Below are 23,574 nucleotides of genomic sequence, written 5' to 3' on the forward strand. Positions count from 1 at the left end.
GACCCCTCCTTGGGTTTCCAAGGCAGTATCACTATGGAAGTAGGATTGCTCAACCTTCCTTCCGAGGAGTGGCTGGTGGGTTTGAACCGCCAGCCTTCTGGTGAGCAGTCAAGTGCCTTAGGCACTATGCTACCAGAGCTCCTCACAAATTCATACCATATCCAATTTTAATCCAACAACGCAGAATTCTTCCTAGCCTACTCCAGTTCCGTATTTGTATTTCACTTTCTGACAGTGAGAAACCTGGTTCTCAACATCCTCAAAATATTTACTCATTTGCTCAATCCTTCAACACATAGAAAATAATTTCAGAATGATATAAGCTTTTTATGGCATGGGAAACAAAGACATTTGGGGTCTTTGTGCCCTGTGGTATATGCATGGCAGGGGTCTTGAATGAGTGTTTTTTCATTCCTTTTTGCTCCAGACCATAACACATAAACATGTATTTATGTGCCATCAGACACATAAACATGTTCAGTCAGACTGTGGAGGGAGCTGTGATCTTCTCAAGCTCCATATATGGATACAGTGAACAAAACCTCCTTGCTAATTATACAGGGTATAGAGGGAGATGAGGTGCAGCAGAAATGTGGGGTCAGGTAAAAGACCCCACTAACATTTCTAAGGATGAAGAAGAAGAAATATAAAGCAAGAAGTTCCTAGGCTGACTCTACTGAGAGCACTTTGACCAAATCTTTGCCCTTACTCTTCTTTTCCCAAATTAACAAATAAGGGATGGGGGAGAGAGTGCCATGTCTCCAAAACCTGATCCTTCCTGCCACCCACAGCACAACAGATGTGATGGTACTTCCAGAGCTTGTCTGAATCAGGCTAGAGGGGCTCTGACACTGAGTGGTGACTCACCTGTGAGATCATGTGATTATTCAAGGGGGGCTGCTGCTGAGGCGTGGGCGGGAGAGCAGGAAGCTGCTGCTGTTGCTGCTGCTGCTGCTGGGCAGTACACGGAAGAAGGCCCCGGATAGTCTGGGATGAGGTGACCTGGTTGCACACTTCTGGGGCACCTAGCGCCAAACCTAAGGCAAACAGGAGACCCATTAAGAGTTATAAACAAAGCCATGAGCATTCTAGCCCTGAGGGCCCAGCTCTAAGGCTCTACTCTTCCACTGTTCTTTCTTTTCACTCTCCTGCTGTCCACTACCCCACCGTCAGGATGAGCATAGATGCCTTTCCGCTTCCCTGCTGATGAGAATCCTCACCTCACAGCAGGCTTTCACTCTGCAAAGGTAGTAACTACCTTGACTGTCAAGAGTTTGGTTTTGGAACTGAACAAAACATAAGGCTGCTGAGGCACCTCCCCTGAAGTGCCTAGAATCTGCCCATCATGATTAGAAAGTTAAAATATGATTGCTTACTTCCTGAGAAGGACCAGATTCCTGAACCCTTAAGGGACCTGTTTTCTCTACTTGTAGCATCTCTCATGAAAATTGCTAAGAAGACAACCCTGTCTCTCCAAGCATATGCATGTGCACATACCACTTTCACCCCCTATTTTTCCCATTTCCAGATTCTCCAAGGCATGTATGCATTCACATACATACTGAATGTCGACTATGTGCCAGGCATTGTGAAGGGAACACAAGTCCTTGAGAGACAGCCACACAGCTATTACAAACTGATAAGGATATGGGATACATGAGCAATATGAACAAAGTTTTATGAAAGCAAAGATGAGGGAAGAATGAACTATCAGGAGGGTCAGCAAGGATTTAAAGAGGAGGAGAAGAGAAGGGCTTAATGGATAAACAGAAAGTTGTCAAGTTGAGGGGGAATAAAGTTAATTCCAGATTCAAGAAATGGATAGACAGCCTGAGAAGGATGGATGGGTATCTGGAAATAACACTAAGATGGCAAACTGGAGTCAGGAGGGGAGGCCATGCTATATTAAGTAGTTTGGATTTTTATCATACAGGCAATTAAGAATCATGAATTCTCTATTTTTAAATTCTGCAATTTTAAAGGTGGGACTGATGTGATTAGATCTGTTTTAGACTGATAAAACAGTTCTCAAAGGGGCTGAAAATGGAGCCAGGAAATCAGCTTGAGGGCTAGTGTGATAAATGAAAGGTAAAGGCCTGGACAAAGGCAGAAACAGTGGGAATAGAAAGGGGTAACAGAGAAGGGCAGCAGAGATCTAACAGTTTGAGGCAACATCTTCACAACTCTTGGTATCTACTACGGACAAGACTCACAGAACTTCTGGAATGAGATTCAAGCCATTTTTTCAGAGTGGTGAAACAGAAGCCCACTGGGTGTAGAGAGTAAAAGGGTGGTCACAGGCCTTGCATGTGGAATGTATGAGAACGTCTGCTCCTTCCCAGTGACTGGCCATGGTCCTAAGAGTGGTCACAGCAGCATCTCTCTCTTTCTCTTTTTTAGAACACTTTACTGTGGTTTGGGTGAGAGTTTAAAGAGCAAATTAGTTTCTATTCAACGATTTATACCCATTATTTTTCTTGACATTAGTTGCAATCTCCTCAGTGTAATAGCAGACTTCCTGCTTCCTCCCTGAGTTCCCTACTTCCATTCCCCCATCTTTCCTGACCCTTCTCGTCTTCTGAACTTTTGTTTTTGGGCAGGTGCTGCCCTTTGGTCTTGTGTGGTTGATTGCTATGAACATGTTCCTCATGGGTGTTACTGTTCACTTTCCAGGCCTGACTATTGTTTACCTGAAAGTTGATCTCCATGACTGGGTTTAATTCTAGGTTTGAAGAGTGCCCTAGGGCTGTAGTCTCTGGGGTTTCAGTAGTCTCTATCAGACTAGTAAGTCTTGTCTTTTTTTGTAATTTTGAATTTTTCTCTACATTTTTCTCCCACTCTTGTCCAGGACTTTCTGTTGTGACCCTGATCAGAGTGGTAGGTAGTGGCAGCTGGGTACTCTCTAGTTCTTCTGGTCTCAGGCTAGTGGAGACTGGTTTGTGTGGTCCATTAGTTTTTGGACTAACTGTTTCCTTGAGTCTTTGATTTTCTTCTTTTCTTCAAAGAAGAGAACAATAGCCGTATCTTAGATGGTTGCTTATTAAGCCTTTAACACCCCACTTGCTACTTATCAAAGTAGGATGTAGAACATGTCTTTATGGACTATGCTATGCCAGTTGACCTAGATGTCCCCCTAGACTCTGGTCCTAAACACTCAAGCCCACTGACTCAGTCCTTCAAGGTGTTTGGTTATGGCTAAGAAGTTCGCATAACTTCTGTATGCTCTACTATATACCCGGATATATTTGCAGCCCATATAAATACGTATGTAGAAGTATCTCTGCCAAACTGATACATGCTCATGGGCATACTCCTATATACCATCCTATACCTTTTCAGCTTACATATCTACCTATGTATCCATTTATAAATTATTGTTTGTTATTACTGTTACTGCAGGGTTGTATATGTAATAGTATAATATCTGATGTTCTAGTCTATTGACTACTACTAATTAATTACAAATAGCTAAACTCCAAAGGCTTCCTCTGCTCCACAAACCCACTTTAGAGTCTTGGAAGGCCACAAGATGAAAGCAGCTATCATTTTCATATCAGTGTGTAATCTGGACCTGGACTTCGGTCAGAAATCAGGCAGAATAATCTAGCCCCAATCAGTTTTTCTGAATCAGGAGAGAAGATCTGAAAGGAAATCAGAGAGAGAACTCAAAAGGATGATGACTTACTAAGGTGTAACTATCTTTGCTCCCCATCCAGAGCAAAGAAGAGTGAAGAAAATCAAAGACACCAGCAAACAATTAACGTAAAGGACTAAAAGACCATGTGAACTCCAGCCTCCATGACCCTGAGACCAGAAGAATTAGAGGGTGACTGGCTACCATGCTGACAGCTCTGAAAGAGCTGCCCAATAGGAGGTCCTGAATAGAGTGGGAGAAAAATTTAGAGCAAAACTCGAAATAATGAAAAAGACCAGGCTTACTGGTATAGAGACTGGTGAAACCTCTGAGCCCATGGCTCTTAGATACCCTTCAGCCTGGAACAGAACTCACTCTGTGGCTCAACTTTCAGCCAAACAACAGACACCTTATAAAGTGAACAGTAACAGCAGGGAGGTAACCACTCCTTAGAATGATGAGATCAAAAGGGCAGCATTTGGTTAGAAACAAAGCTCAGAAGGCAGAAAGGCACAGGAGGACAAATGGAAACAAGAAACACAGGGAGGAAGTGGGAAGAGTGCCGGCACACTGTGGTGATTGCAATCAACGTCATAAAACAAACAAACCAAAAAAGGATGATGGCTCCAAGAAATCAAACTTCTCCTTACTTAGCTGTGTTAGATTTCCAGGAAATTATACTGAGACAAGTGTTTTGTTAGACTAAGTATCGGTGATGTTTCTCAGAAGACAAGCAAGAAAGGATAGGCATGACATGGAAGGAGAGAGACTGTACCTGGCCTGGAGATCCTTCCTGCACTGCCACCTTTACTGCTCCCGATGCTGTCACCCCGGGTGAGGATAGAGATTCCACTGAAGCTGCTGGCTTTGGTGACAGGGGGCCGCATGCTCCGGACAGAGCCATCAGAGTCTGTGCTGCTCCAGGGTCGTGGCTCCAAGGATTTAAGTTCACTGTCTGTGCTGCTCTGGCGGCTGCTTGAAGTGTGGCTCAGCCCTTCTCGGTTCCCCCTGCAGAGACCACAGTGGTCAGAACACCCCCCCCCACCCACCACTTCAGCAGAAGGGCTAGGAGAGAGTTCATTTCTATAACAAAGAAGGTGTGAGGGTGCAGGAAGGATGGACACTGACTTCTTGTTAGTTGGCTGCCCAACTGAGACTTGATGGGAGCAGACAGAACAAGATCCAGTACAGCCACAAAGAGCACAGAGGCAAATCTGGAAGACAGTGCACTGGCAGCTAATTCAGTACATCAGACCAGAGGTGGACAGGAACCACATACATGATGCTGAGATTGGCTGTGGTCTCTTCCCCAGCTCCTGTGGGGATCCCATACATGCAGGAAATAATGGGGAGCAGAGGGGTACAAGTTCCTTCCAGGAGTTCTTAAAATAAAAGGACTCCTAATAGGTACTACTGCTAGAAGGCAGGGGTAGTCAATGACACAGATAAATCACAGAATAGGTCTTCCACATAACACATGTCTAAACAAGAAGAGGTGCTGCTTATAGACATCTTTCCAGGGGTGGGATGAGGAGTACAGTGGCCTAAAAGGGTACTTGGGAAAATTCAGTCTGACAGTAGGGAACTGTTTTGTGGAAGTTCCATTTTGGTATCTGGGAACAACTTGTTCTAGGTTCTCTAAGGACCAGAGTCCTCAGCAAGATCAAGCAAAAAAGCCCTTGGGATCCAGGATGGCAAGAAGTGGGGCACTGTGCATAGATGCTCCCATATTTATACCTCCACTGGCCCAGGCAAGTGCACAAGGCTGCTGAGAAAAGGGATTCTTCTTCTCTTGTTCTACTATGGAAACATCAGAGTTATCCTGATGGTATAATCACTGCCTATGATTAAAAACTGCTGTACTCCTCAAGATAGCCTGGGTCGACCTGAAAACCCTCAATCTTGTTAAGCTCTTACAGCTTCTCAATCAATAAGCAACCAAGAACCAGGCATCCTCAGCCTCCCCCAATGACCTAAGGAAATCAAATGGGAATCACAAGGTTTTGGTATGTATACTTGGAGCCAATTAAGCAAAAACCACAGTAACTTGGGCTCCGTTCTTTTCACCACCATCCCACCAAAAACAAACAGGAAACCTCAACCCAATTCCCTTAGCTCCACACTAGGCTCAGTTATTCTAAAAAAGCAAGGTATTATTCCCACCTGCTCCAAAGGCATTGTAGGGAAACTAGGCAAAATACATGCTAGGGTCAACTATTCAAGCTTTTAGCCAAGCCAACCATGGTAAGCTAAGAACACACTGGCACAGCTGGTTAATCAAAAGCCAAACCAAAGTCACTGCCATCGAGTCGGATCCAACTCATAGCGACCCCTCCTTGGGTTTCCGAGGTGGTATCACTATGGAAGTAGATTGCCCAATCTTCCTCCCCAGGAGCGGCTGGTGGGTTTGAACTGCTAGCCTTCTGGTTAAGCAGTCAAATGCCTTAGGCACTATGCCATATTTATATAAAACCTCAGTGCTTCTCTCCACATAGTTAGAACTAAGGACTGGGAAACATTCCTGTTTACTCAAAAGTTTATTCCTTTCTCTTGAGGATGTCAAAACTAGAATGGGAAACAAGAAAGACGTATAAATCAGGAGATCTCCAGGAATAGAACCAGACTTGAAATGAGATCCAACAGCTCTTTGCCTCAATGGGCAAAGGCAAGTCTACTGAGGACTTAGTAAAGAAGTATATGCTTGTGGGGGAAAGGGATACAGTAGTGGCAATGGATGAAGCTGCTCTGAATTTCAGACATCAGAGCTTAATTTCTGCAAGACAAGTCATAATGAACTTTTCTACCTAAATCAAACACTGCTGCTGTAACATTGTTACAGCAATCCTGTCATTTACTTTCTCTTTCTACTACAGGTAGACAGTGAATGGGGCAACTTTAAACCAAGCACCCTAGAAAAGCTTGGGCCAAAGTGGCAGCACATCTGTATTCATGCATTCTCCTAAGACTCAAACTGTGGACTGTGCGATGATCTTCTGACCAACATGGACTAGTGCATTACATCCATGAGGGTTTGAGAAAATAGGGTGTGTCTTGGCCAGGAAAGAGATTAGTTTTCCTTCTCTACAAAACCTAATCTCTAATGATTTATTTCCACTTTACTAAAAATAAGGCAACTAGAAAAAACAACTCAACCCAATTCTGAGTACCAGATTGGTTTTGGTGGTGTGTGTGTTTGTGTTGGTGAGATGAGGATAAAAGGCAGAAAGCATTGTTCACACCTCATCCTCCTGTAAAAGTAGAGCTGATTTAATTTTATCAAGGACATTTAGTGCTAGTGAAAAGTCTAGTTTGTTGGGCCTGGGGAGTGGGTACGAGGCCTGTGGAAGAGGTGGCAATATCAGTAAACCTCACTGTGGCGTATTTAACAATGGAGTAGAATCTTCCAAAGTATTGGGAAGTTACCATAGTTACTGCCAATCTGGATAATGGTATTTGGTATATTGGCATTTCACAAACAAAGATTTGGGAATAAACATATAAAGTAGTTAGAGAAGATCAGCTTCTAATCACTGAAGTGCCCTAGTACTCAAATAGGGGAAGAAGTTACCCTCTTAAGAGTACATGAAGCTGCATTTTGGATGATCTACATCTTTAATCAAAGCTTAGTATGAAAAGCAACAGCTTAAAAGGAGGTCCGGAGAGGAGAGAGTTGTACCTGCACAACCAGATCCTTAGAGCTATTATCTGCACAGTTTGATGTAGTTTGATGCTCCATGGCACTCATAAGAGCATTTTTCTTAGCAATAAACGCTAATTAGGGCTCCCAGTAGAACACTACTCAGAGAGGAAGGAGTGATGTTGCAGAGAAGTGGAGTGGTGTAGTGAGAAGAACACTGGACAAGGAGTCAGTCCCAGTTTTGCCACTAATAGCTATGTAAACTTGGGCTAGCCACTTAATCTTTCTGCTTCTGGTTTCCTAGAGTTATCAAACTAGCATGTAAGGCACTGAATTAGATAAAGTATACTTTGACAACTGCTAAAGCACTGTGCATTAAGTCATACACAGAGTCCATAGAACTCTTTAAAATTTCTGTTTATTAAAGTTATTCTGGAATGATCCATGACCCTAAAGTGTAGGATATGAACAAGAATTAAAAAAAGTAAAAATGAAACAAAATGGTGAGGGAGTGCATCCCTTACTATGATGAACACTGTGAAGCCCTCTCTCCTTAGGGTTTTTATATAGGCCTCAATGAGGGATGGTCTAGGAAAAAAAGAGTTCAGAGCTATGGAAAGAGAAACAAACTCTCCATCTCAAGAATCACTTCCCATATGGTTTGACTGAACTTGGAAAGGACAACTAAAAGATGGGAATGAGATATCTGTCTAATCTCAATTAGTCAATCCCTTTCTAGCTCAAGATTCAAAAAGAGAGAAACCCTTTGGAAAGGGGGAGACATGAATCCTAGTGTTAAATACTTAAGTTCTCTTTACTGATTTCTGTTGGTACAACAGAAATGGGAAGAATATATTTAAATATATTTAAAGTGAGCTGGTGGCTCTCATCAATGCCTTGTGTAATCCTCTGGGGTGGGACTGAGAGATTAATATGAAAGGGACAGTGTTATCAAGTGTCATCAATTGGAAAATTAAGAATATGAGGCACTGGGGAAGTTAATACAGCAGTTTTTGCCAACACTAAGAGCAAGGAATTATGGACAATCACATCAAGAACATGCTCTAAGCCCATTCTAAGGTAGAAAAGTCTCTTCTGAGGTCATCTTGCTCATACATTTTCTCAAACAGAAAACTATCCATAGACAGATGTTTATATGTGTATTTATATGTGTGTCTATATTATTCCTTCATGAAGGTACAAAACATTCAGTATGATGGGACAAGGACAAACTCCCCACAGCTTTTCACACATTCAGAAAAGGCAGCCAGAAGACACCCATTCTATGACCTTAATGTATGTTCAAGTCCTTCAACAAAGCCCAGTTCTACCAAACTTCTGGGAGGCAGCAGGACCAATCCCAGACACACCTATTAGATCCTCTTCACCACCTATCTAGGACTCAAAATGGAATTAAACAAAAAAGTCACTGAAGAGGAGTCGATTTTTTTAATGGGGGGAAAAAAAATCCAATGTTGCAAAAACCACAAGTTGATTTATTCCACAAGCAGCCATGCATGGAGCAAACTAACTCCACTGAAAAGATTATAGCAAAACAAAATGAAAGTTAAAAAAAAAAAAGGAGAGATGTAGATCACACAGAGGTACCTAAAAATCTGCCTTCTTTTGTGAGAACTAGAAGAAAAGGCTTCTTTGGAGAGTCTGTTGGTTAACATCAAAGAAAAGCATCATTACAGGATTATATTAACCTCACTGACGAAAGCTCAATGAAAAGCAGGGAACATGCTAGGTGGTACTAACCTGATGTCATTTAGATATCCGTTCTGTCCAGTCTAGGTGAGGGGGAGAAAACGGAAAATAACTTATAAGAAAACAGCATGGCATAACCAAAAAGGGTTCCATGATGCTATGAACACCCAATGTCCTCAAACCAAAGCTCACCCCACTAACAGGGAGAGAGGGAGCAGGGACAGGGCAGCCCACACCCTTATACCCAATCTGACTTCTCATCTTTAATGCGGAAGAATATTGGGCACTTTCAGCCCTTCCACAGAGTGTTCAAAAACAGAGGCTGGTAAAGGTAGGAAGGAGTATGGAAAGGGGGAAAAGGAAAAGTATTAACCTAACTATTACTTCCTTTTTCATCTTATATTTATTCTCTCTAATGGTAAGCTGAGGAAAACAATCGATGTTCTTGGTCCTAAAGAGTGTCTTCACAGGAAGGGAAAAGGGACACAAGAGAAAGAAACTTAGTTTTTTGGAAATCATCTTCAATGGCTATTCCATTCTGCCTTCTACACTGGTCAAAATGAAAAACATTCACACCTGGGACCCAAAGAGGGTAGGAAATGGATAGGAGGCTAGAAAAAGGAGAAATTAAGAGTCTGAAACATTCCCTTTGGGAATCATTTCCTGACAAAGCCACTGAGCTGAATGAAGTGAGCATCATGGTGGACTCCCAACCCTTAGGAAAAAGTACCAAGAGTGTCCACCTGCTGAGCAGAGTAGGCTCCGCCTGGAGCAGAGCCTGTGTTGGGCAGCTTTCCAGCACACAGCTCAGGTTGCAGAGAAGGCTGCAGCAGCAGCATTTCCATCCAAACACCCTTCTTGCCACTTCTCTTTCTCTTTGGCCTGCCTCCTGCTCCTCCAGCACCTACAACTTCACTCTTAATCAGCTCCCTTTGGCTGGCCAGGCTCCCCTCTATGTGGGAATCTTTGGAGTACAGTGGGCTTTGGCCATTTTTCATTGTCTAGACCTTCTGAGATTCCTGATGCCTCTACCATGGCAAGAGTCAGAAGCACTGAAAGGAAAGTGATAAATCTACAAAGATTTAACAAAGAAAACATATGTAAGTAGAGGCTTGATAAGGCTAGAAATCAGGAGAAAAAAGGAGAGAAGAGATAACTTTGTCTTTCTTATGATTTTAGTTTGATCCATTCCAGTATTGTTGATAAACAGCCCCATTCCCCTACTTAAAGTTGTCTATGCTTTCAGAACATCCATGGCTTTAATAATGGCTGGTATAATGGCCATGTGTCAGTGATTCAGAAGAGCACAGACCATATCACAGATAATCAGCTAGGCTATGATGTCACTGATATTTCTTAATTTAAAGATCCTAGAGCAGAGCAAGCTATTGAGAAGTGGTTTAGTTAAGTTTAGGGGTTAAGAGCACAGACTCTGGAGCCAGACTGCTTGAAATCAAATACCAGCTCTTCTGCTAACTAGCAGTAAGACCTTAGGTTATACCTTAACCTTTCTGTGCCTCAGTTCCTTATCTATGAAATGGGAAAAATAAGGAAACCTACCTCACAGGCCTGGTGTGAGAATTAAATGAGTTAATGTACATAAAGTGCTTAGAATAGTGCCTCAAAGATAGTAAGCACTATATATATATATATATATATACACATACTCACACACATACACATGTGTGTGTGTATGTATATATGTTTGCAATTATTATCCACAACCTGCTCTGTCTACAATTTAGCATCATTACCAAACCAAAACAAATCCAGTGCCATCGAGTCAATTTCCACTCACAATGACCCTACAGGAGGGAGAAGAACTGCTCCCATAGAGTTTCCAAGGCTGTAAATCTTTACGGAAGCAGAATGCCTCATCATTCTTCCACAGAGAGGCTGGTGGGCTTAAACTGCTGACCTTTTGGATAGCAGTCAATGCTTTAACCACTGTGCCACCAGGGTTCAACTGTATACAAATGACATCTCTTCTCTCATTCCACCCAACTGGTTTGTAAGTAGAGATACAAAACCCTCGTAAGGTTACTGGTTGGCTCATTAGAAGAAGGATTTGTCTGACTCAGATGAAATATGTATTAAAAGAAGGTAAGAAGATTCCTTCTCTTTGGACTTTGGGCCAGAAGGCTTGTTGTGTAGCTGTCCCTAGTGCAGATTCTTGGAAGGACCTGGATTTCCTGAGCCAATGGAACAAGTTCATAGGAGAGTTTAGTTTTCATGAAATGGGAAACAATAGTTTTTTGAGCTAAGTGATGATGAAAAAATATAGACATGTAATTTATTTATTTACTTTTTGGGTCTTGCTGGGGGAGAGGAGAGTGGGGAATGGGAGGAAAGCCATAGCCACTTAAGTATATTGAATAAAACTGGACATCTTTTGATAATGAAGGGGGTTGGCTCTTCCTCCTGTGCTGCTCATCAGACTATGAGATGGTACTGCTATCTGGATCCTACATTTTCTAGAGATTTGTTCCTTCCTTGCCTACCAACACCATTCCCTGAACTTCTGCTATAGAAATCTTCACCCTGGAAGGCAAAGGCAACCAGATACAGGAGTACCGAGTATATCTTGTACCAAGTATACAGCCAACAACTCTTAAGAATAAAGTTGCCTGAAATGATTCAAGTTGCCTTCTGGCCCACAGAGTCACTCCTGTCCTAAAGAGGCAAAGTAAGAAATACAGAGAAGAGACTTCCTGTTTAGGAAGGGACTAGAGGAAATAGTGGTACCCTCTATGCATGTGGAGTATGGAGCTCACAGAGGATGGATGTCAGACCTGTGCTCTAAAATTTACCAACACATCCTAAATATGCAGCTGGCCAGATAAGATGAATGTATAGGCTATGTGGACACTAAGTCTTCCACTCAGAAGCAAAGATGCCTAAAATAGACAGTAAGAGTGGAAGAGGGCAAGCAGGAAGAGGGCTTGGCAGATCAGATTCAGGGCCCTTCCATAAGCCCTGCCAAAGTAATTTCTATGTTCAATCTAGTCATATCTACCAAATTCAGCCACTCCAAGTTTTAGTTCCCTTTGTATGATGTATGCACAAATTACAAAATGTACAAATAAAAATTCTGCAGCTTCCCAATATACCACTTTTAATTTTAGAGAATAAATCTGGGGCTGGCTGATGTTGGTTATTTCAAAACAGAACAAAACAAGAAAACATTTATGGAGGGTTCATTCCATTCACAGTTCCAAAGATTAAGAGCTAAAAGCTATGGGCTGACAACTCTCGGAAGCTACACTTACCTCTCGGGCAAATATTCTCTCTCGGACCCTTTGATATTCCTCCTCTCTCTCTTCTATTGACTTGCTCCTCCTTCCATCCTGCAATGGAACTCTGATCTAGATCGATGAGCAGAATTAAGCTAGTTAAGTTCTCCTCGTACTGCAAGCTCACTGCACACCAGCAAGGAAGAGAAACCGGGAGAGTTTATAGTTGCCATAAAAAAATAGGGGGGGAGGGGAGAAAGAAATAAAATTTCCAGTCCTGGACAGGTTTCACTGGGTACATCTGACCATGCAGTTTCAGAGATCAGGTTTTCTGGATAGTTGGGGGCTTTCCATCTCCCCGCCCCCCCAGAGTATCAAGAACAACCACTATTCACAAGGACTGGTTTGCTTTCCTGTGGTAATCAGGTACTCTCTAGTCAGTAAGGATCAAGAAAATAGCCCTGGGAAAATAAACAACATTGCTTTAAAGGGAAAGCAAAGGATAGAAGGAAGCCAGACAGGGAGAAGGAACAGGTAGGTGTTTAGCAGAGCTGGCTGTAGATGAGGAGGTTTACAGAACTAGCACCCGATACTATCCTTACTTTAGTCACTAATGTCATGCCTTGAAGATTCAAGTCACACACAGTTCAGTGAAGAGGGCCTTGGAAATGAAATCCCAAGGGCGAAGCTAAACTCAAAGTCTAAACAATTCGTCTCGTCTTAAGTTTGCCACTGGAGGAAAGGACACAGAGAGAGGAATTACAGAAATAGGGATGAAGGAAGAACAGAGCAACAAAAATAGAGAAAGGAAAAGAAAAGGAGACTAGAACAGAAAGGATAGACAGAGAAAGGACCAGACAAAGAAGGTACAGTGGAGGGAGGGGAGAGACAAAAAAAGGAAATGGAGGACAGAGAACGTTACATTCTCTGAAAAATGCAGTGTGGTGACTAGTAGGGGTAGCTGGACAGACCATTTCTCCACCTCTGGCTAGCCTACCAGCCAACTCTCCATCACTGTCTTTTCTTCTCTGGGCCTATGATTTGTAAACACTGTCCTGCAGAGTGTTACATGAGTGTCCTTTACCATACTGCTCTTGAAGATAAGGAGCTCTGAGGGTGATGACATGAATGAATGTCATCAGGTCATAAGAGAGTCTGATCTTTAACCCAGAGGCTCTGAAAGCTTCAGATGAAGCAATCGGAAGGAGACTGCTGCTCTAGGCTGGTCTTCACCCATCTCTGGAGACAGCCATAACTTAAGGAGTATCGACTCTGACTAGAATTAGTTCTCACTAGCCTCAAGAACCTAAATTTACTAAATCTACTAAATGTTCTTTACAATTCCCATTTCAAGAAGACACAGGGCCTTGAGGAGTTATATCTTCCTTAACCCCTAGTACTCATAAACCAGTGGCAGAGTGGCAGAACAGAAAGATCATAAAGGGCTTTGAGGTCAGGCACAATCTCAGCTTTGACATCTTCCTGTGATGTGACTTCAGGCAAATAACTTAGTGTCTCTTAGCCTCAGTTTTCTAAACTGAGATTTCTGATGTGTAAAAGTGGGGCTAATAACCCCCACCTACAGTGGGTTGTAGAGAGGACCAAAAGAAACAATAACGTAACATGTTTAGAACAAAGCCTAGTTCAGAGAAGACAATAAAAATAGCAATTACTATGTTTATCATTAATACCACAGACAGAAAGTACATAGAGCCTACCCTATCATGGGTCAAGCCTGAAACTGAGAGATGAAAAGTTCACACTAGGGACAGAATTCACTCCATGGCAATGTGTATCTAGGCCTGAATAATTCCTGATCCACAGAAAAAGGGTTTTGGGAAAATGGAGAGAAGGGCATCAGGATGGAAAGGCTCTTTCTCGGTTTTTAAATTTTTATATGTTTGTTTTCAATCAGACCCAGTGTGTTTGTCCACAATATATGGCACTTTTCTCAAAAGGACTCCCTCAAATATTCAAATAGCAGCAAGAAAAGTCCTGGTCTCAAGACCATATAGTATGCCAAGAAAGCTAATTTTGACTCTAGAGGTAAGATATTACTATAATTATCATTATCTAGCAAGAATCATTTTGGCTCTACCCAATCACACACTTCAAAACCTTAATCCTATTCTCTACCTAATTCTCTCTGGAGGCCAAGCAGAAGCAGGCTGGATCTAAACCTTCTATTTAGCTAGGAAAACTAACCCCCAAATAACTATCTGAAGGGTGACCAGAGGTTGTCAGGCTGATAAATGAAGGGATAGGGCAGATTGTTCACTTCTTATTCCCATAGGAGTGAATTACAAAGGGGATATTGCCTGAGATTCCCAGCATCAAAAAGTAAAATTAACTCACTCACCTTGGTGGAAGGAGTTGGGAAAAGATTAAGGAGTTTGCAGAAAGGAGTCAGAATACACCTTTATAAGTGGATAAATTGGATCACAGCTTTTGCCAGTTCAAGGCTAGTCCTGAGTTAGGTTAAGAGTGGAAGGGGGGTAAAGTAGCTTTTGGTGATTCCCAAAGAAATCCCTAACTATTAAAGAAAAACAAAAACAAAAACCCACCACAAAATCATCAGCTGGATCAAGGCTGAAGTTGGTAGGGACTTGCTTTGTTCCACAGTGACTCGGAGTTAAAGTCAGTGGCAAAGGCAGGGAGTTCTAAGCCAAATGACAAAACCCAGCAAACCTCAGCACCATGTCTCTCTGGGGCTAAGAAGGTGGCATTCAGCTCAAAAGGGGTAGTCAGTTCTCAACTCAATACAGCTCAATACATTTTTCCATACTAAGATGTGTATTTTCTCTATCCCACAAAAATTCTTCTCCCCTCCCAGTTTCTCTTACTGCAATCTCTCTACAACAGGCCCACCCTTTTCCACTCTTCACCTGGTTATCATCTCGGTCCATACTGGCATCATCTCTCTTGAGAATGAATCTCTGTTGAAATTCTGTATTCTTCTCATCCTTTATATGTTCTGAGAACCTCTGTTCAGGACTGGGATTGGGACAGAAATGTGGAAGAAAAAGAGAAAAAAAGACCCTTTTGTTAGGAAGCAGACTTCCTAGTATAGCTCTTTTATATTGCACAACTTACTACTCAGGAGGTTTCTGGAGTTGGGCATTTAAAAAGTCACATGAAGGTTTTTTTTTTTTTTAATTGTGATTTGGGTGAAGATTTACAGAGCAAATTCACTTTCTATACAGCAGTTCACATATACTTTATCTCATGTTATTGACCACAGTTTACCACAATGCAACAGCTCCCCTCCCACTTCCTCCCCATAGTTACCTCTTCCCAGTGACCATCCCTCCATACTCTCCTGCCCCCTGAGCTGTCTCCCTGTGCATAAGCAGCCCTTCCTTCTCCCATGATTGTTCTCTCCAAGGCATGTGTCTACTTGAGGTAAATGTTTAACTGACATGCCTGTACTTTGTGTGGCTGGAAACCACAGGTGTGGGTTCAATTCCAGACCTGAAGGGCAGCTAGGGACCATAGTCTCAGTGGTTCCACCAGGCTCTATTGGACCAGCAAACCTGGTCCCCACCTTCTTTTTTTTCCTCCAAATGACTTTGAGTTTTGTTCCATATTGTTCTCCCTCTCTATCCAGGATCTCCCACATAGATCCCCTTCCAAGTGGATGACAGTGGTAGCTGGGCACCATCTAGTTCTTCTGGTCTCATAGTTGTATAGGTTGCCGATCGGATGGTGTACCAGTTGCTAGGACTAATTGTTTCCATTAATTTTGGTTTTCTTCTTTCTTCTTTGCTCTTGACGAAGAGAGACCCATCGTCGCATCTAGATGGCAGCTTGCTAGCTTTTAAGATCACAGTCGCTACTCACCAAAGTAGGAGGTGGAACAATGTTTTGTGTAGTATGTTATGCCAATTGAGCTTGATGTCCCCTGTGACTATGGTCCCGAGCCCACAGGTTCAACTACTCGGTCCCTCTGGGTAGCTGGCTGTGACCAAGCAGTGACCACAACCTTGCTCCTTGTCAGCTCTGCTATACACCTGGGAATTCTGATGATTCACATAAACTTATAGGACCATTGTCTGCCAACCCTATATATGATCTGGGATACATTCCTCATTTCATAGACATACCTAATCGTTTAGCCTGTCCACCTATCTATCCATCCATATACCCATCACATGAAGGTTTTAATGAAATCTTTAGGCTATTCTTTATACACCTGTACCTTGTCTTGCTCCTTTTCCTATCAGTGAAGGTGAAGAGAAGCTGGTGCCAGCCTTCACAGAATACCTTTAAAATCTGTTCCCAAGGCTTTGAATGGAGTAGTTATTGACAAGGGAACTGATGATACAGCTCTCCACAGCACCCCTTCCCCAGAAGAGACATCTTGATCCTATACCTTCTTCTTCCACCCCAGTAGGTTATCCCAAGAAAACCTTCCTAAAGCCTTACATTCTTGTGTTACTGGTTTTGTTGATGATGACAGCTTTTCCAGTTTGATCAACATTGTGGTCCATCCCAAAATAGGCAGCTACCCTGTGTAATAGCATCCGGTGATATGAGGTCATCTGAGGGAACTTCTTGAACTGGTTACTGAAGAAAATCCAGAGGCAAAAAATGAAATAAGGGCAAATAATAGCAATAATAGCCAGTTGTGCTTTTTCTTCTAAGTGTCTAAAAGCGGGGAAGTTCTTAGGTAAACAGACCAGCAAACAAGGTCTTTTCATTATAAGATAGATATTTACTCAATGAGAACCAAAAAGGCTCCCCTCAGCTTCTTATCTATAGCATTTTGCAGATCACTATGACCCACTATCCTTATGAGGAATACTCCTTAAGAAGTTAAGTCTCACCCACCTGGATGATGTTCTACAAAGAAAAAAGGAGAGATTTAAGAATAGTGAAATGTGGACAAGGGCCAGTCATTGGAAAGATGTAACTTCTTTTCAACTCAAATTTATGCAAATAACTTAAAACTTCACTTTGCTCTTCACACAAGTAATTTTTTTTATCCCTTTATGACTGCTTCTCCCCTACTCCTTTTGGATCCCAGTGAGTAATTACCTCAAAATTCAGATTTTAAGGGAAAGAGGAAGGAGAGATGTCCTAATATTATACCTAATTTCTTTCCAGGACCCCTTCCCACCACTAAATGTATATTTCTTATAAGTAACTTACTTGTTGTCATTAATAAAGTCCAGAATCTCCTGTTCTAATTTTAGCAGCATCATTCTGTCCCTGTTTTAAAAACATTAAAACAAAACAAAACAAAAAGCAGCCCTTCCATAGACATTGAAAATGCAAATTGCTTACTACAAAAGATGAAGGCAAGGATATAATAAAACTCCAATAGTTGAATGTCATGCAAAGACTACTCAAGTCTTACTAGCCGGTCTTACAGTGTTTTGGAAAAGAAAAACACAGCCCAAGTATATATTTTACAGTTCTTTCCTAATCATGCACTGTGTTTTCCACATCAGAAATCTAATTGCCAAGTATACTCAATAGATTCATTCTTATAAGTTTAATTATTCTATCTTGTTATTTATCTAATTTTTAAGCAATTATAATTTATGTATAAATCAATTACTTTTTTCTTTTGTACTTTTTATCACAGTACACTCCTAAGCCTTCTCATTTCTTTGTCCCTGTTTTCTTCTTCTACAGCATTTCCTCAACTCCTCTAACAGCATAAACCTCAATCTGAAAGTATTTTGAATCCCTCACAGAAAATAAAACTACATTAGAGAGAGATAGTGGTAAGGGATGGGCATCCTAGATTCTAATAATAGAAAAACTCTGGGAAGCTGCTCAGCCTCTTGGATATCCTGCTGGCCCCTGGCCCCCTTTTTCCCTTCCATCAAATCATTACCTTGGGTTCTTTTTCAGTGTATTTACAAGAAATTCATGTAGGTCTATTCCAGTGGAGTCCGTATACTCTTGGCTGGAGTCTAGAACCACCACAACAAAAGAAACTTAAAATAAATGAAACTGTCTTGCATATCTGACTCCAAGCAGAAGCCTACAGCTTGATTAGGAGATAGGAAAATAGCAAAGTTGAATAAAAAATCAGGGGTTGTAGCATTAAAAATGCGAATGATTCTGATCTGTCAGCCCCCTAAAGTTCCCCATGACTGTGATAGAATGAGGCATCTGGGACACAATGTTGCATCAGCTCTACACTAAAAAGCCACCTTATAACCAGCAAATATTGATGGAATGCCCTGACCAAAACATAGTAGGCTTTATTTTAGTAAAGGAAAATAAATTCCAGGTAAAGGCAGTCTGGGCTGAATTTTCCAGAATCTCACCAAATATGCTCAAATGTTGATTATTAATGGGTGACTCATTCACTTTGTGAATGATTCACTTCAATTTTTTAATCCCAAGGTTGCCTTTTTGCTGCCAACTATCATTTTTATGGACTGTGTCTTTTTCTTTTGAGGCCAAGAGTTTAAAACCAAAGACAGCCTAATAAATAGAGGCAAATGTGTATTATTGAAAAAAAAAAAATCACTCCAGGCATCCCAAAACCAAAATATAAATGGTATCTGGAAGATTTGCTACCAGTGATTACCCATGTCACTGTTTATTTCAGAAGCACAGATAAAACAGGAATTCACTAAAATGAACTCCTTTGAGTAGGCCATGCAGATAGAGTAGTTCTCTGTGGTATGTGAGCCTCTAAGGCAAGGTTGGTTGAAGAAACACAAAAAGTAACCTAGTTAGCCACCTTCCCAAGCAACCACGCAGCCAGTTCTTGGGCCAGTGAGGTCAGTGGGTGCCAGGTTTCAGGACAGAGAAGGCACTGCAGAGCCAGGTGCTAGAAGAGATGAGGTGGGGAAGTCCTCACCTCTGGACAGCATCTTCTTTGGGATCTTTTCTTTATTTTTGTCCTTTTCTTCCTTTTCAGAGACATCCTTTGTGGACTTTTCTTCCTCCTTGTCAGAGGGGCAACTGATATGCAACTGAATTATATCCTTGGATAAATGGAAAGAGGTATATAAGCACAGGGGAAAAAAAGGATTTTATCTATCCCGTAGCTCCCTTGGAATCTCTGAAGAAGGCAAATCTTGGGGTGGCAGCTTTGTCTTACAGAAGAGTGTTATTTTGTTAATTAAATTGTTTTAGCTTTTATTCTATCAAAAGATAGAGCTAAGCCTTTTCTGATAGCAAACATAGGCTACTATATGGAGAGTTCAAGTTATACTGGCTGTTCCTGGCACAGGAATTGGATGGAAATGGTTCTAACCACTGAAGAGGAAGGGTGTGTGTGGGGAAACAAGACCCAGGCCTGGCATCCCCTTGTCTACATCATTCTGGGTGGTCCCAGTATGAAGACCTTCATGATCTCACCCATGTTCTGCTTTACTGCAACAGCTTTTGTTCTTAAGTTCTACCTGCCCTGGTTTCCAAGCTCAATATGGATTGCTCCTGGCTGGTATTTTACACTTTACCAAACAACTGTTGTTGTTGTTATGTGCCGTTGAGTCAGACCTGACTCATAGCGACCCTTCCTTGGGTTTCCAAGGCAGTATCACTACAGAAGTAGATTGCCCAACCTTCCTTCCAAGGAGTGGCCAGTGGGTTTGAACCACCAGCCTTCTGGTTAGCAGTCAAGAGCCTTAGGCACTATGCTACCAGAGCTCCCCATAACTGCCAAGCTCAAAAATCACACTTACTCCTGTAAAGGACCTACCTGGGTTTCTAGTGGCCCATCGGTAAATGGGGCGGAGGACTCCTCACACACTGCCAGGCTGCGCACCAACTTCAGCTTGGAATTAGACTGGAAAAACCAAATATACATAAATATTCTCTTGGTGGGTACTCAGTAAGCTTCTGGCTGAATGATTAGCATCTTACTTGGCTCTGCTGCCGTTTCTATTAAATAGCATTTTTTTTCAAATAGGTCCTACTCATCAGCTCCTGATTCACTTCAAAGATTCTTTTGCTCTCAACAGTAGACATGTAAAAACTAAATGGCTATTTTGGAGGTGGCAGGAAAATCACCTCACTTAGCCTCTGTTTCTAGGCCAATGCTTCAATTTCAGACTCAGAAATTTACCGTGAGTACACAGCAGTATGAATAATAGGAAGACAGGATTTGAGAGTCAGAAAGCCTAGCTTCAACTACTGGTTTTGTACTTAGGAGCTAGAAGACTCAAAAAATTACTTGACCTCTCTGGGTCTCTGTTCTTTCCTTAGTAAAACTGGGATTACAAATATCTAAAGGTTTGTTGTGAGAACTAGATGATATAAAGAACATAAATATACATATCATAGGGAGTCCTTGGCATACCAAAACCAAAACCAAATCCACTGCCATCAAGTAGATTCTGACTTAAGGCAACCCTATATAGGACAGAGTGGAGCTGCCACAAGGTTTCTAATACAGTAGACAATAAATGTTAAATGATTCTAAACCTGAAATGGCAAGGATATGGAAAGAAGTGTCTAAGAAAAGAATAAAGAGAGTGATAAAGAAAACTTTGTAACACCGCAGATTTAATGCTTTATAGCATTATTAATGCTTTATAAGGCTGATCCGCCTGGTTTACTCAGCGGGCTAGAGAATTCCAAAAAAAGATCGGAAATCCACTGTGCAAATCACTGCTCTACTAGGAAACCAAAAATTATAGAATTATAGAATGATTAATTAGAAATACATCTATTTACATTTATTAAGGGTTCTTACACTAAAACCAAGATTTATAATTAATACAAAGGCACAAAATATGGTCTGTATACTCCAAGTAATGCTATATGGTGGTAACAATAGGCAAGTCTGAAGAATTGACTTCAAGCCTAGTTCTGCCACTTCACTACTCAATGTCCTTTGTCAAGTCACTGAATCTCTATAAATAAGCCCAAGTTTCCTCCAATGTAAATTGAAGACAGTAACTGTCTTATTTATCTCAAAAAGCTAGGGAGGAACCCAAGTAGCAGGGAGCAGTACCCTTGGTTTGGACTTCAACATTATGTCCATCACCGTGGATTAGGTCATGTAGGACAGGACAGAACCCGTTTATCATACTTCTTGGTCTTCTTCAAACCCAGGCCACATACTGGCTCAGTCACTTCAAATTTTGCCATTATTTTCTGGTGGGAGGGGTTGTTGTTGTTGTTGCTATGTGTCGTCGAGTTGGACTTGACTCATAGCGACCCCTCCTTGGATTTCCGAGGCAGTAGCACTATAGAAGTAGATCGCCCCATCTTCCTTCCGAGGAGGGGTAGGTACTCTTAATTATTATTTCTGCTGACAATTCTTTACAGTGCCAAGAAAAGTTTTATATTTTACTGTTCCTTAGCTAATTAAAAAGCTATCACACACTAACGCATATAGTTTTCCCTGATAACTCTGCTTAAAATAATATGTGCTGTACTAATTTTATCATACAATGATTAAAAACAAAATCCTCCTCCCTGCTCTAACCTAAAAAGTGAAACACTGAAAAATGCCTGTATTTTTAGAATATATAAAAATGTTGAGTCATTTCTACTAATGGGGCAGGATTTATCTTAAAGGAAAATTCATTTGGCCAAAAAAAAAAAAAAAAGGACTCATATGGCAGCCATCTTCCTGGAGAAGCCAGGGTTGAGCAGAGAAACTGGCATTTCCACATAATTAGTACCAATTCACTCAGGCTCTGCTGGGAGGCTTCAGATGGGTGTCCTTCCAAGAATTAGAAACTGATGATGCCTGAACTAGAAATATTACAGAAAAATAAAACCAGACCAATAGGAAATGTGTTATGTCCATAAACGCATGAGCATCATTAAGATACAAAGTGCAGGCAAGAACACTGCCTATATATGGTCTGAATAAACTAAATACTTGTGCTAAGTCGATTTGTGAAAAGTATTACTAGTTTACACTAGTAAAGAAGCAATAGTGGAAGGGAATCTCACCTTGGCTCGTTTCCTGGCATGACCATGGTTGGATGTCCGCCTCTGTTAAAATGGGATTGGAAAATAAGTGGAGAAAGTCAACACTTAAATGAAAAGGAATACATAGTCACCAAAAAAAAAAAAAAAATCACTAACAGGAAAAGCCATTATTCCCACAGTCAAACTTATGATGTGTTTGGCTGTCCTTCTATACTGCAACTCCAGCAATTACAACACAAAAGGGACTACATACCACCTAAAGTCAAAAGTCAAATCAGTACTCACCATGCCAATAAAGAGTAGGTGAACACTGATGGGTTGGCCCATGTCACAGACTAATAAAAACTACTTTTGGACAAACCATGGATTCCTCTCCTGATTAGGATGCTTCTACAAATTACCATAGCATGAGAGAGTGTTTTTTCCCTAGACTTGAACACAGGAGCCTACCTAGCCTGTAACAGATGGCGAAATATGACTCTTAGCAATCATTCCTAATAACGTCTTTATAGGACAACAGATTCAGAGTTCAAACTTGAAATACCCAAATTACCTGTCCCTATGGCTGCAGAAATAGAAGACTCTTCTTCCCAATTGTCCCCCTCCCCAAATATGACAATTTTCTCAGCTCTACATTCTTGATGGTAGTTCTGATAACCTGTCTGGGTCAGGGATGTAAGATGGGACAGGGTAAGAAGAAAGATAAAGACAAGACAATTGGAGCAAAGGGGAGCCAGAGTGGATAAGGAACAGGATAGAAGCTGAGGAAGATGAAGAATGAGGACCTGAGGTGGGATGAAGGAAGAAATGACAAATTTATTATAAGGTCTGAAAAGCTGAGAAGTCAAAAATGGGGGCTTTTGGAAGAGGTAACAGGTTAAATATGGGATGAGGTACTTAGCAGTTATGAGATGTTTGGAATGAAACTTGAAAAACTGAGGCTGGGGGAAGAAACTAGACAGAAGCAGGGCACCAGCATGGTACTGGCTAGGTAGGGATTTCTCTTTCCTTTATCTTCTTTACTAGTTACCAAACATCATTTCCAGAAGGCAAATGGAGAACCAGGATGGTAGATGGAAAGAGTAAGAAATGGTGGATCTGACCAGGAGCAAGACCTGTTGCAGCAAGAGGAAGAGTCATGGTTCAGGAATCTGAAGCACTATTTGTCGCTATTTTTTCAAATAGGTAGTACTTATACATGGTACAAACATTCAAGAGGTATAATGGAAGAGGATATAACAATAAATCTCCCTTTTCTATCTGCTCCCCGGCTTTAGGTCCCCTGTAAAAGGTCACTATTAAGTTTTCTTGTATATCTTTCCAGAGATCATTTATGCACATATAAGTGGTTATATACACAGTTGCTTCATTTTTCAACCAAATAGAAGTATACTACATACATTGCTCTGAAACTTGATTTTTTTTTTTTTTTTTTTAGGATTTGGGTGAAGATTTACAGAGCAAATTCACTTTCCATACAGCAGCTCACATATACTTTG

At 41.4% G+C, this 23,574-nt stretch overlaps 1 protein-coding gene across 1 annotated transcript in view; it reads right to left on the reverse strand.

The window, feature by feature from the left end:
- The window catches only part of R3HDM2 (R3H domain containing 2), a 188,941-nt gene that overhangs the window by 18,532 nt on the left and 146,835 nt on the right, over window positions 1–23,574 (reverse strand). The window contains 15 exon segments of the mRNA XM_042782204.1: window positions 868–1,037; window positions 4,410–4,642; window positions 8,880–8,933; window positions 9,033–9,064; window positions 12,251–12,346; window positions 14,775–14,821; window positions 14,824–14,850; window positions 14,853–14,874; window positions 15,100–15,208; window positions 16,640–16,780; window positions 17,366–17,425; window positions 18,060–18,138; window positions 19,041–19,167; window positions 19,887–19,973; window positions 22,097–22,138. Coding sequence (XP_042638138.1) covers window positions 868–1,037; window positions 4,410–4,642; window positions 8,880–8,933; window positions 9,033–9,064; window positions 12,251–12,346; window positions 14,775–14,821; window positions 14,824–14,850; window positions 14,853–14,874; window positions 15,100–15,208; window positions 16,640–16,780; window positions 17,366–17,425; window positions 18,060–18,138; window positions 19,041–19,167; window positions 19,887–19,973; window positions 22,097–22,138 — 1,326 coding nt within the window.

The sequence above is a fragment of the Orycteropus afer genome, unplaced genomic scaffold (genome assembly GCF_000298275.1).
Source record: "Orycteropus afer afer isolate SDZICR_OR568_19922 unplaced genomic scaffold, OryAfe1.0 scaffold00261, whole genome shotgun sequence".
NCBI lineage: Eukaryota > Metazoa > Chordata > Mammalia > Tubulidentata > Orycteropodidae > Orycteropus > Orycteropus afer.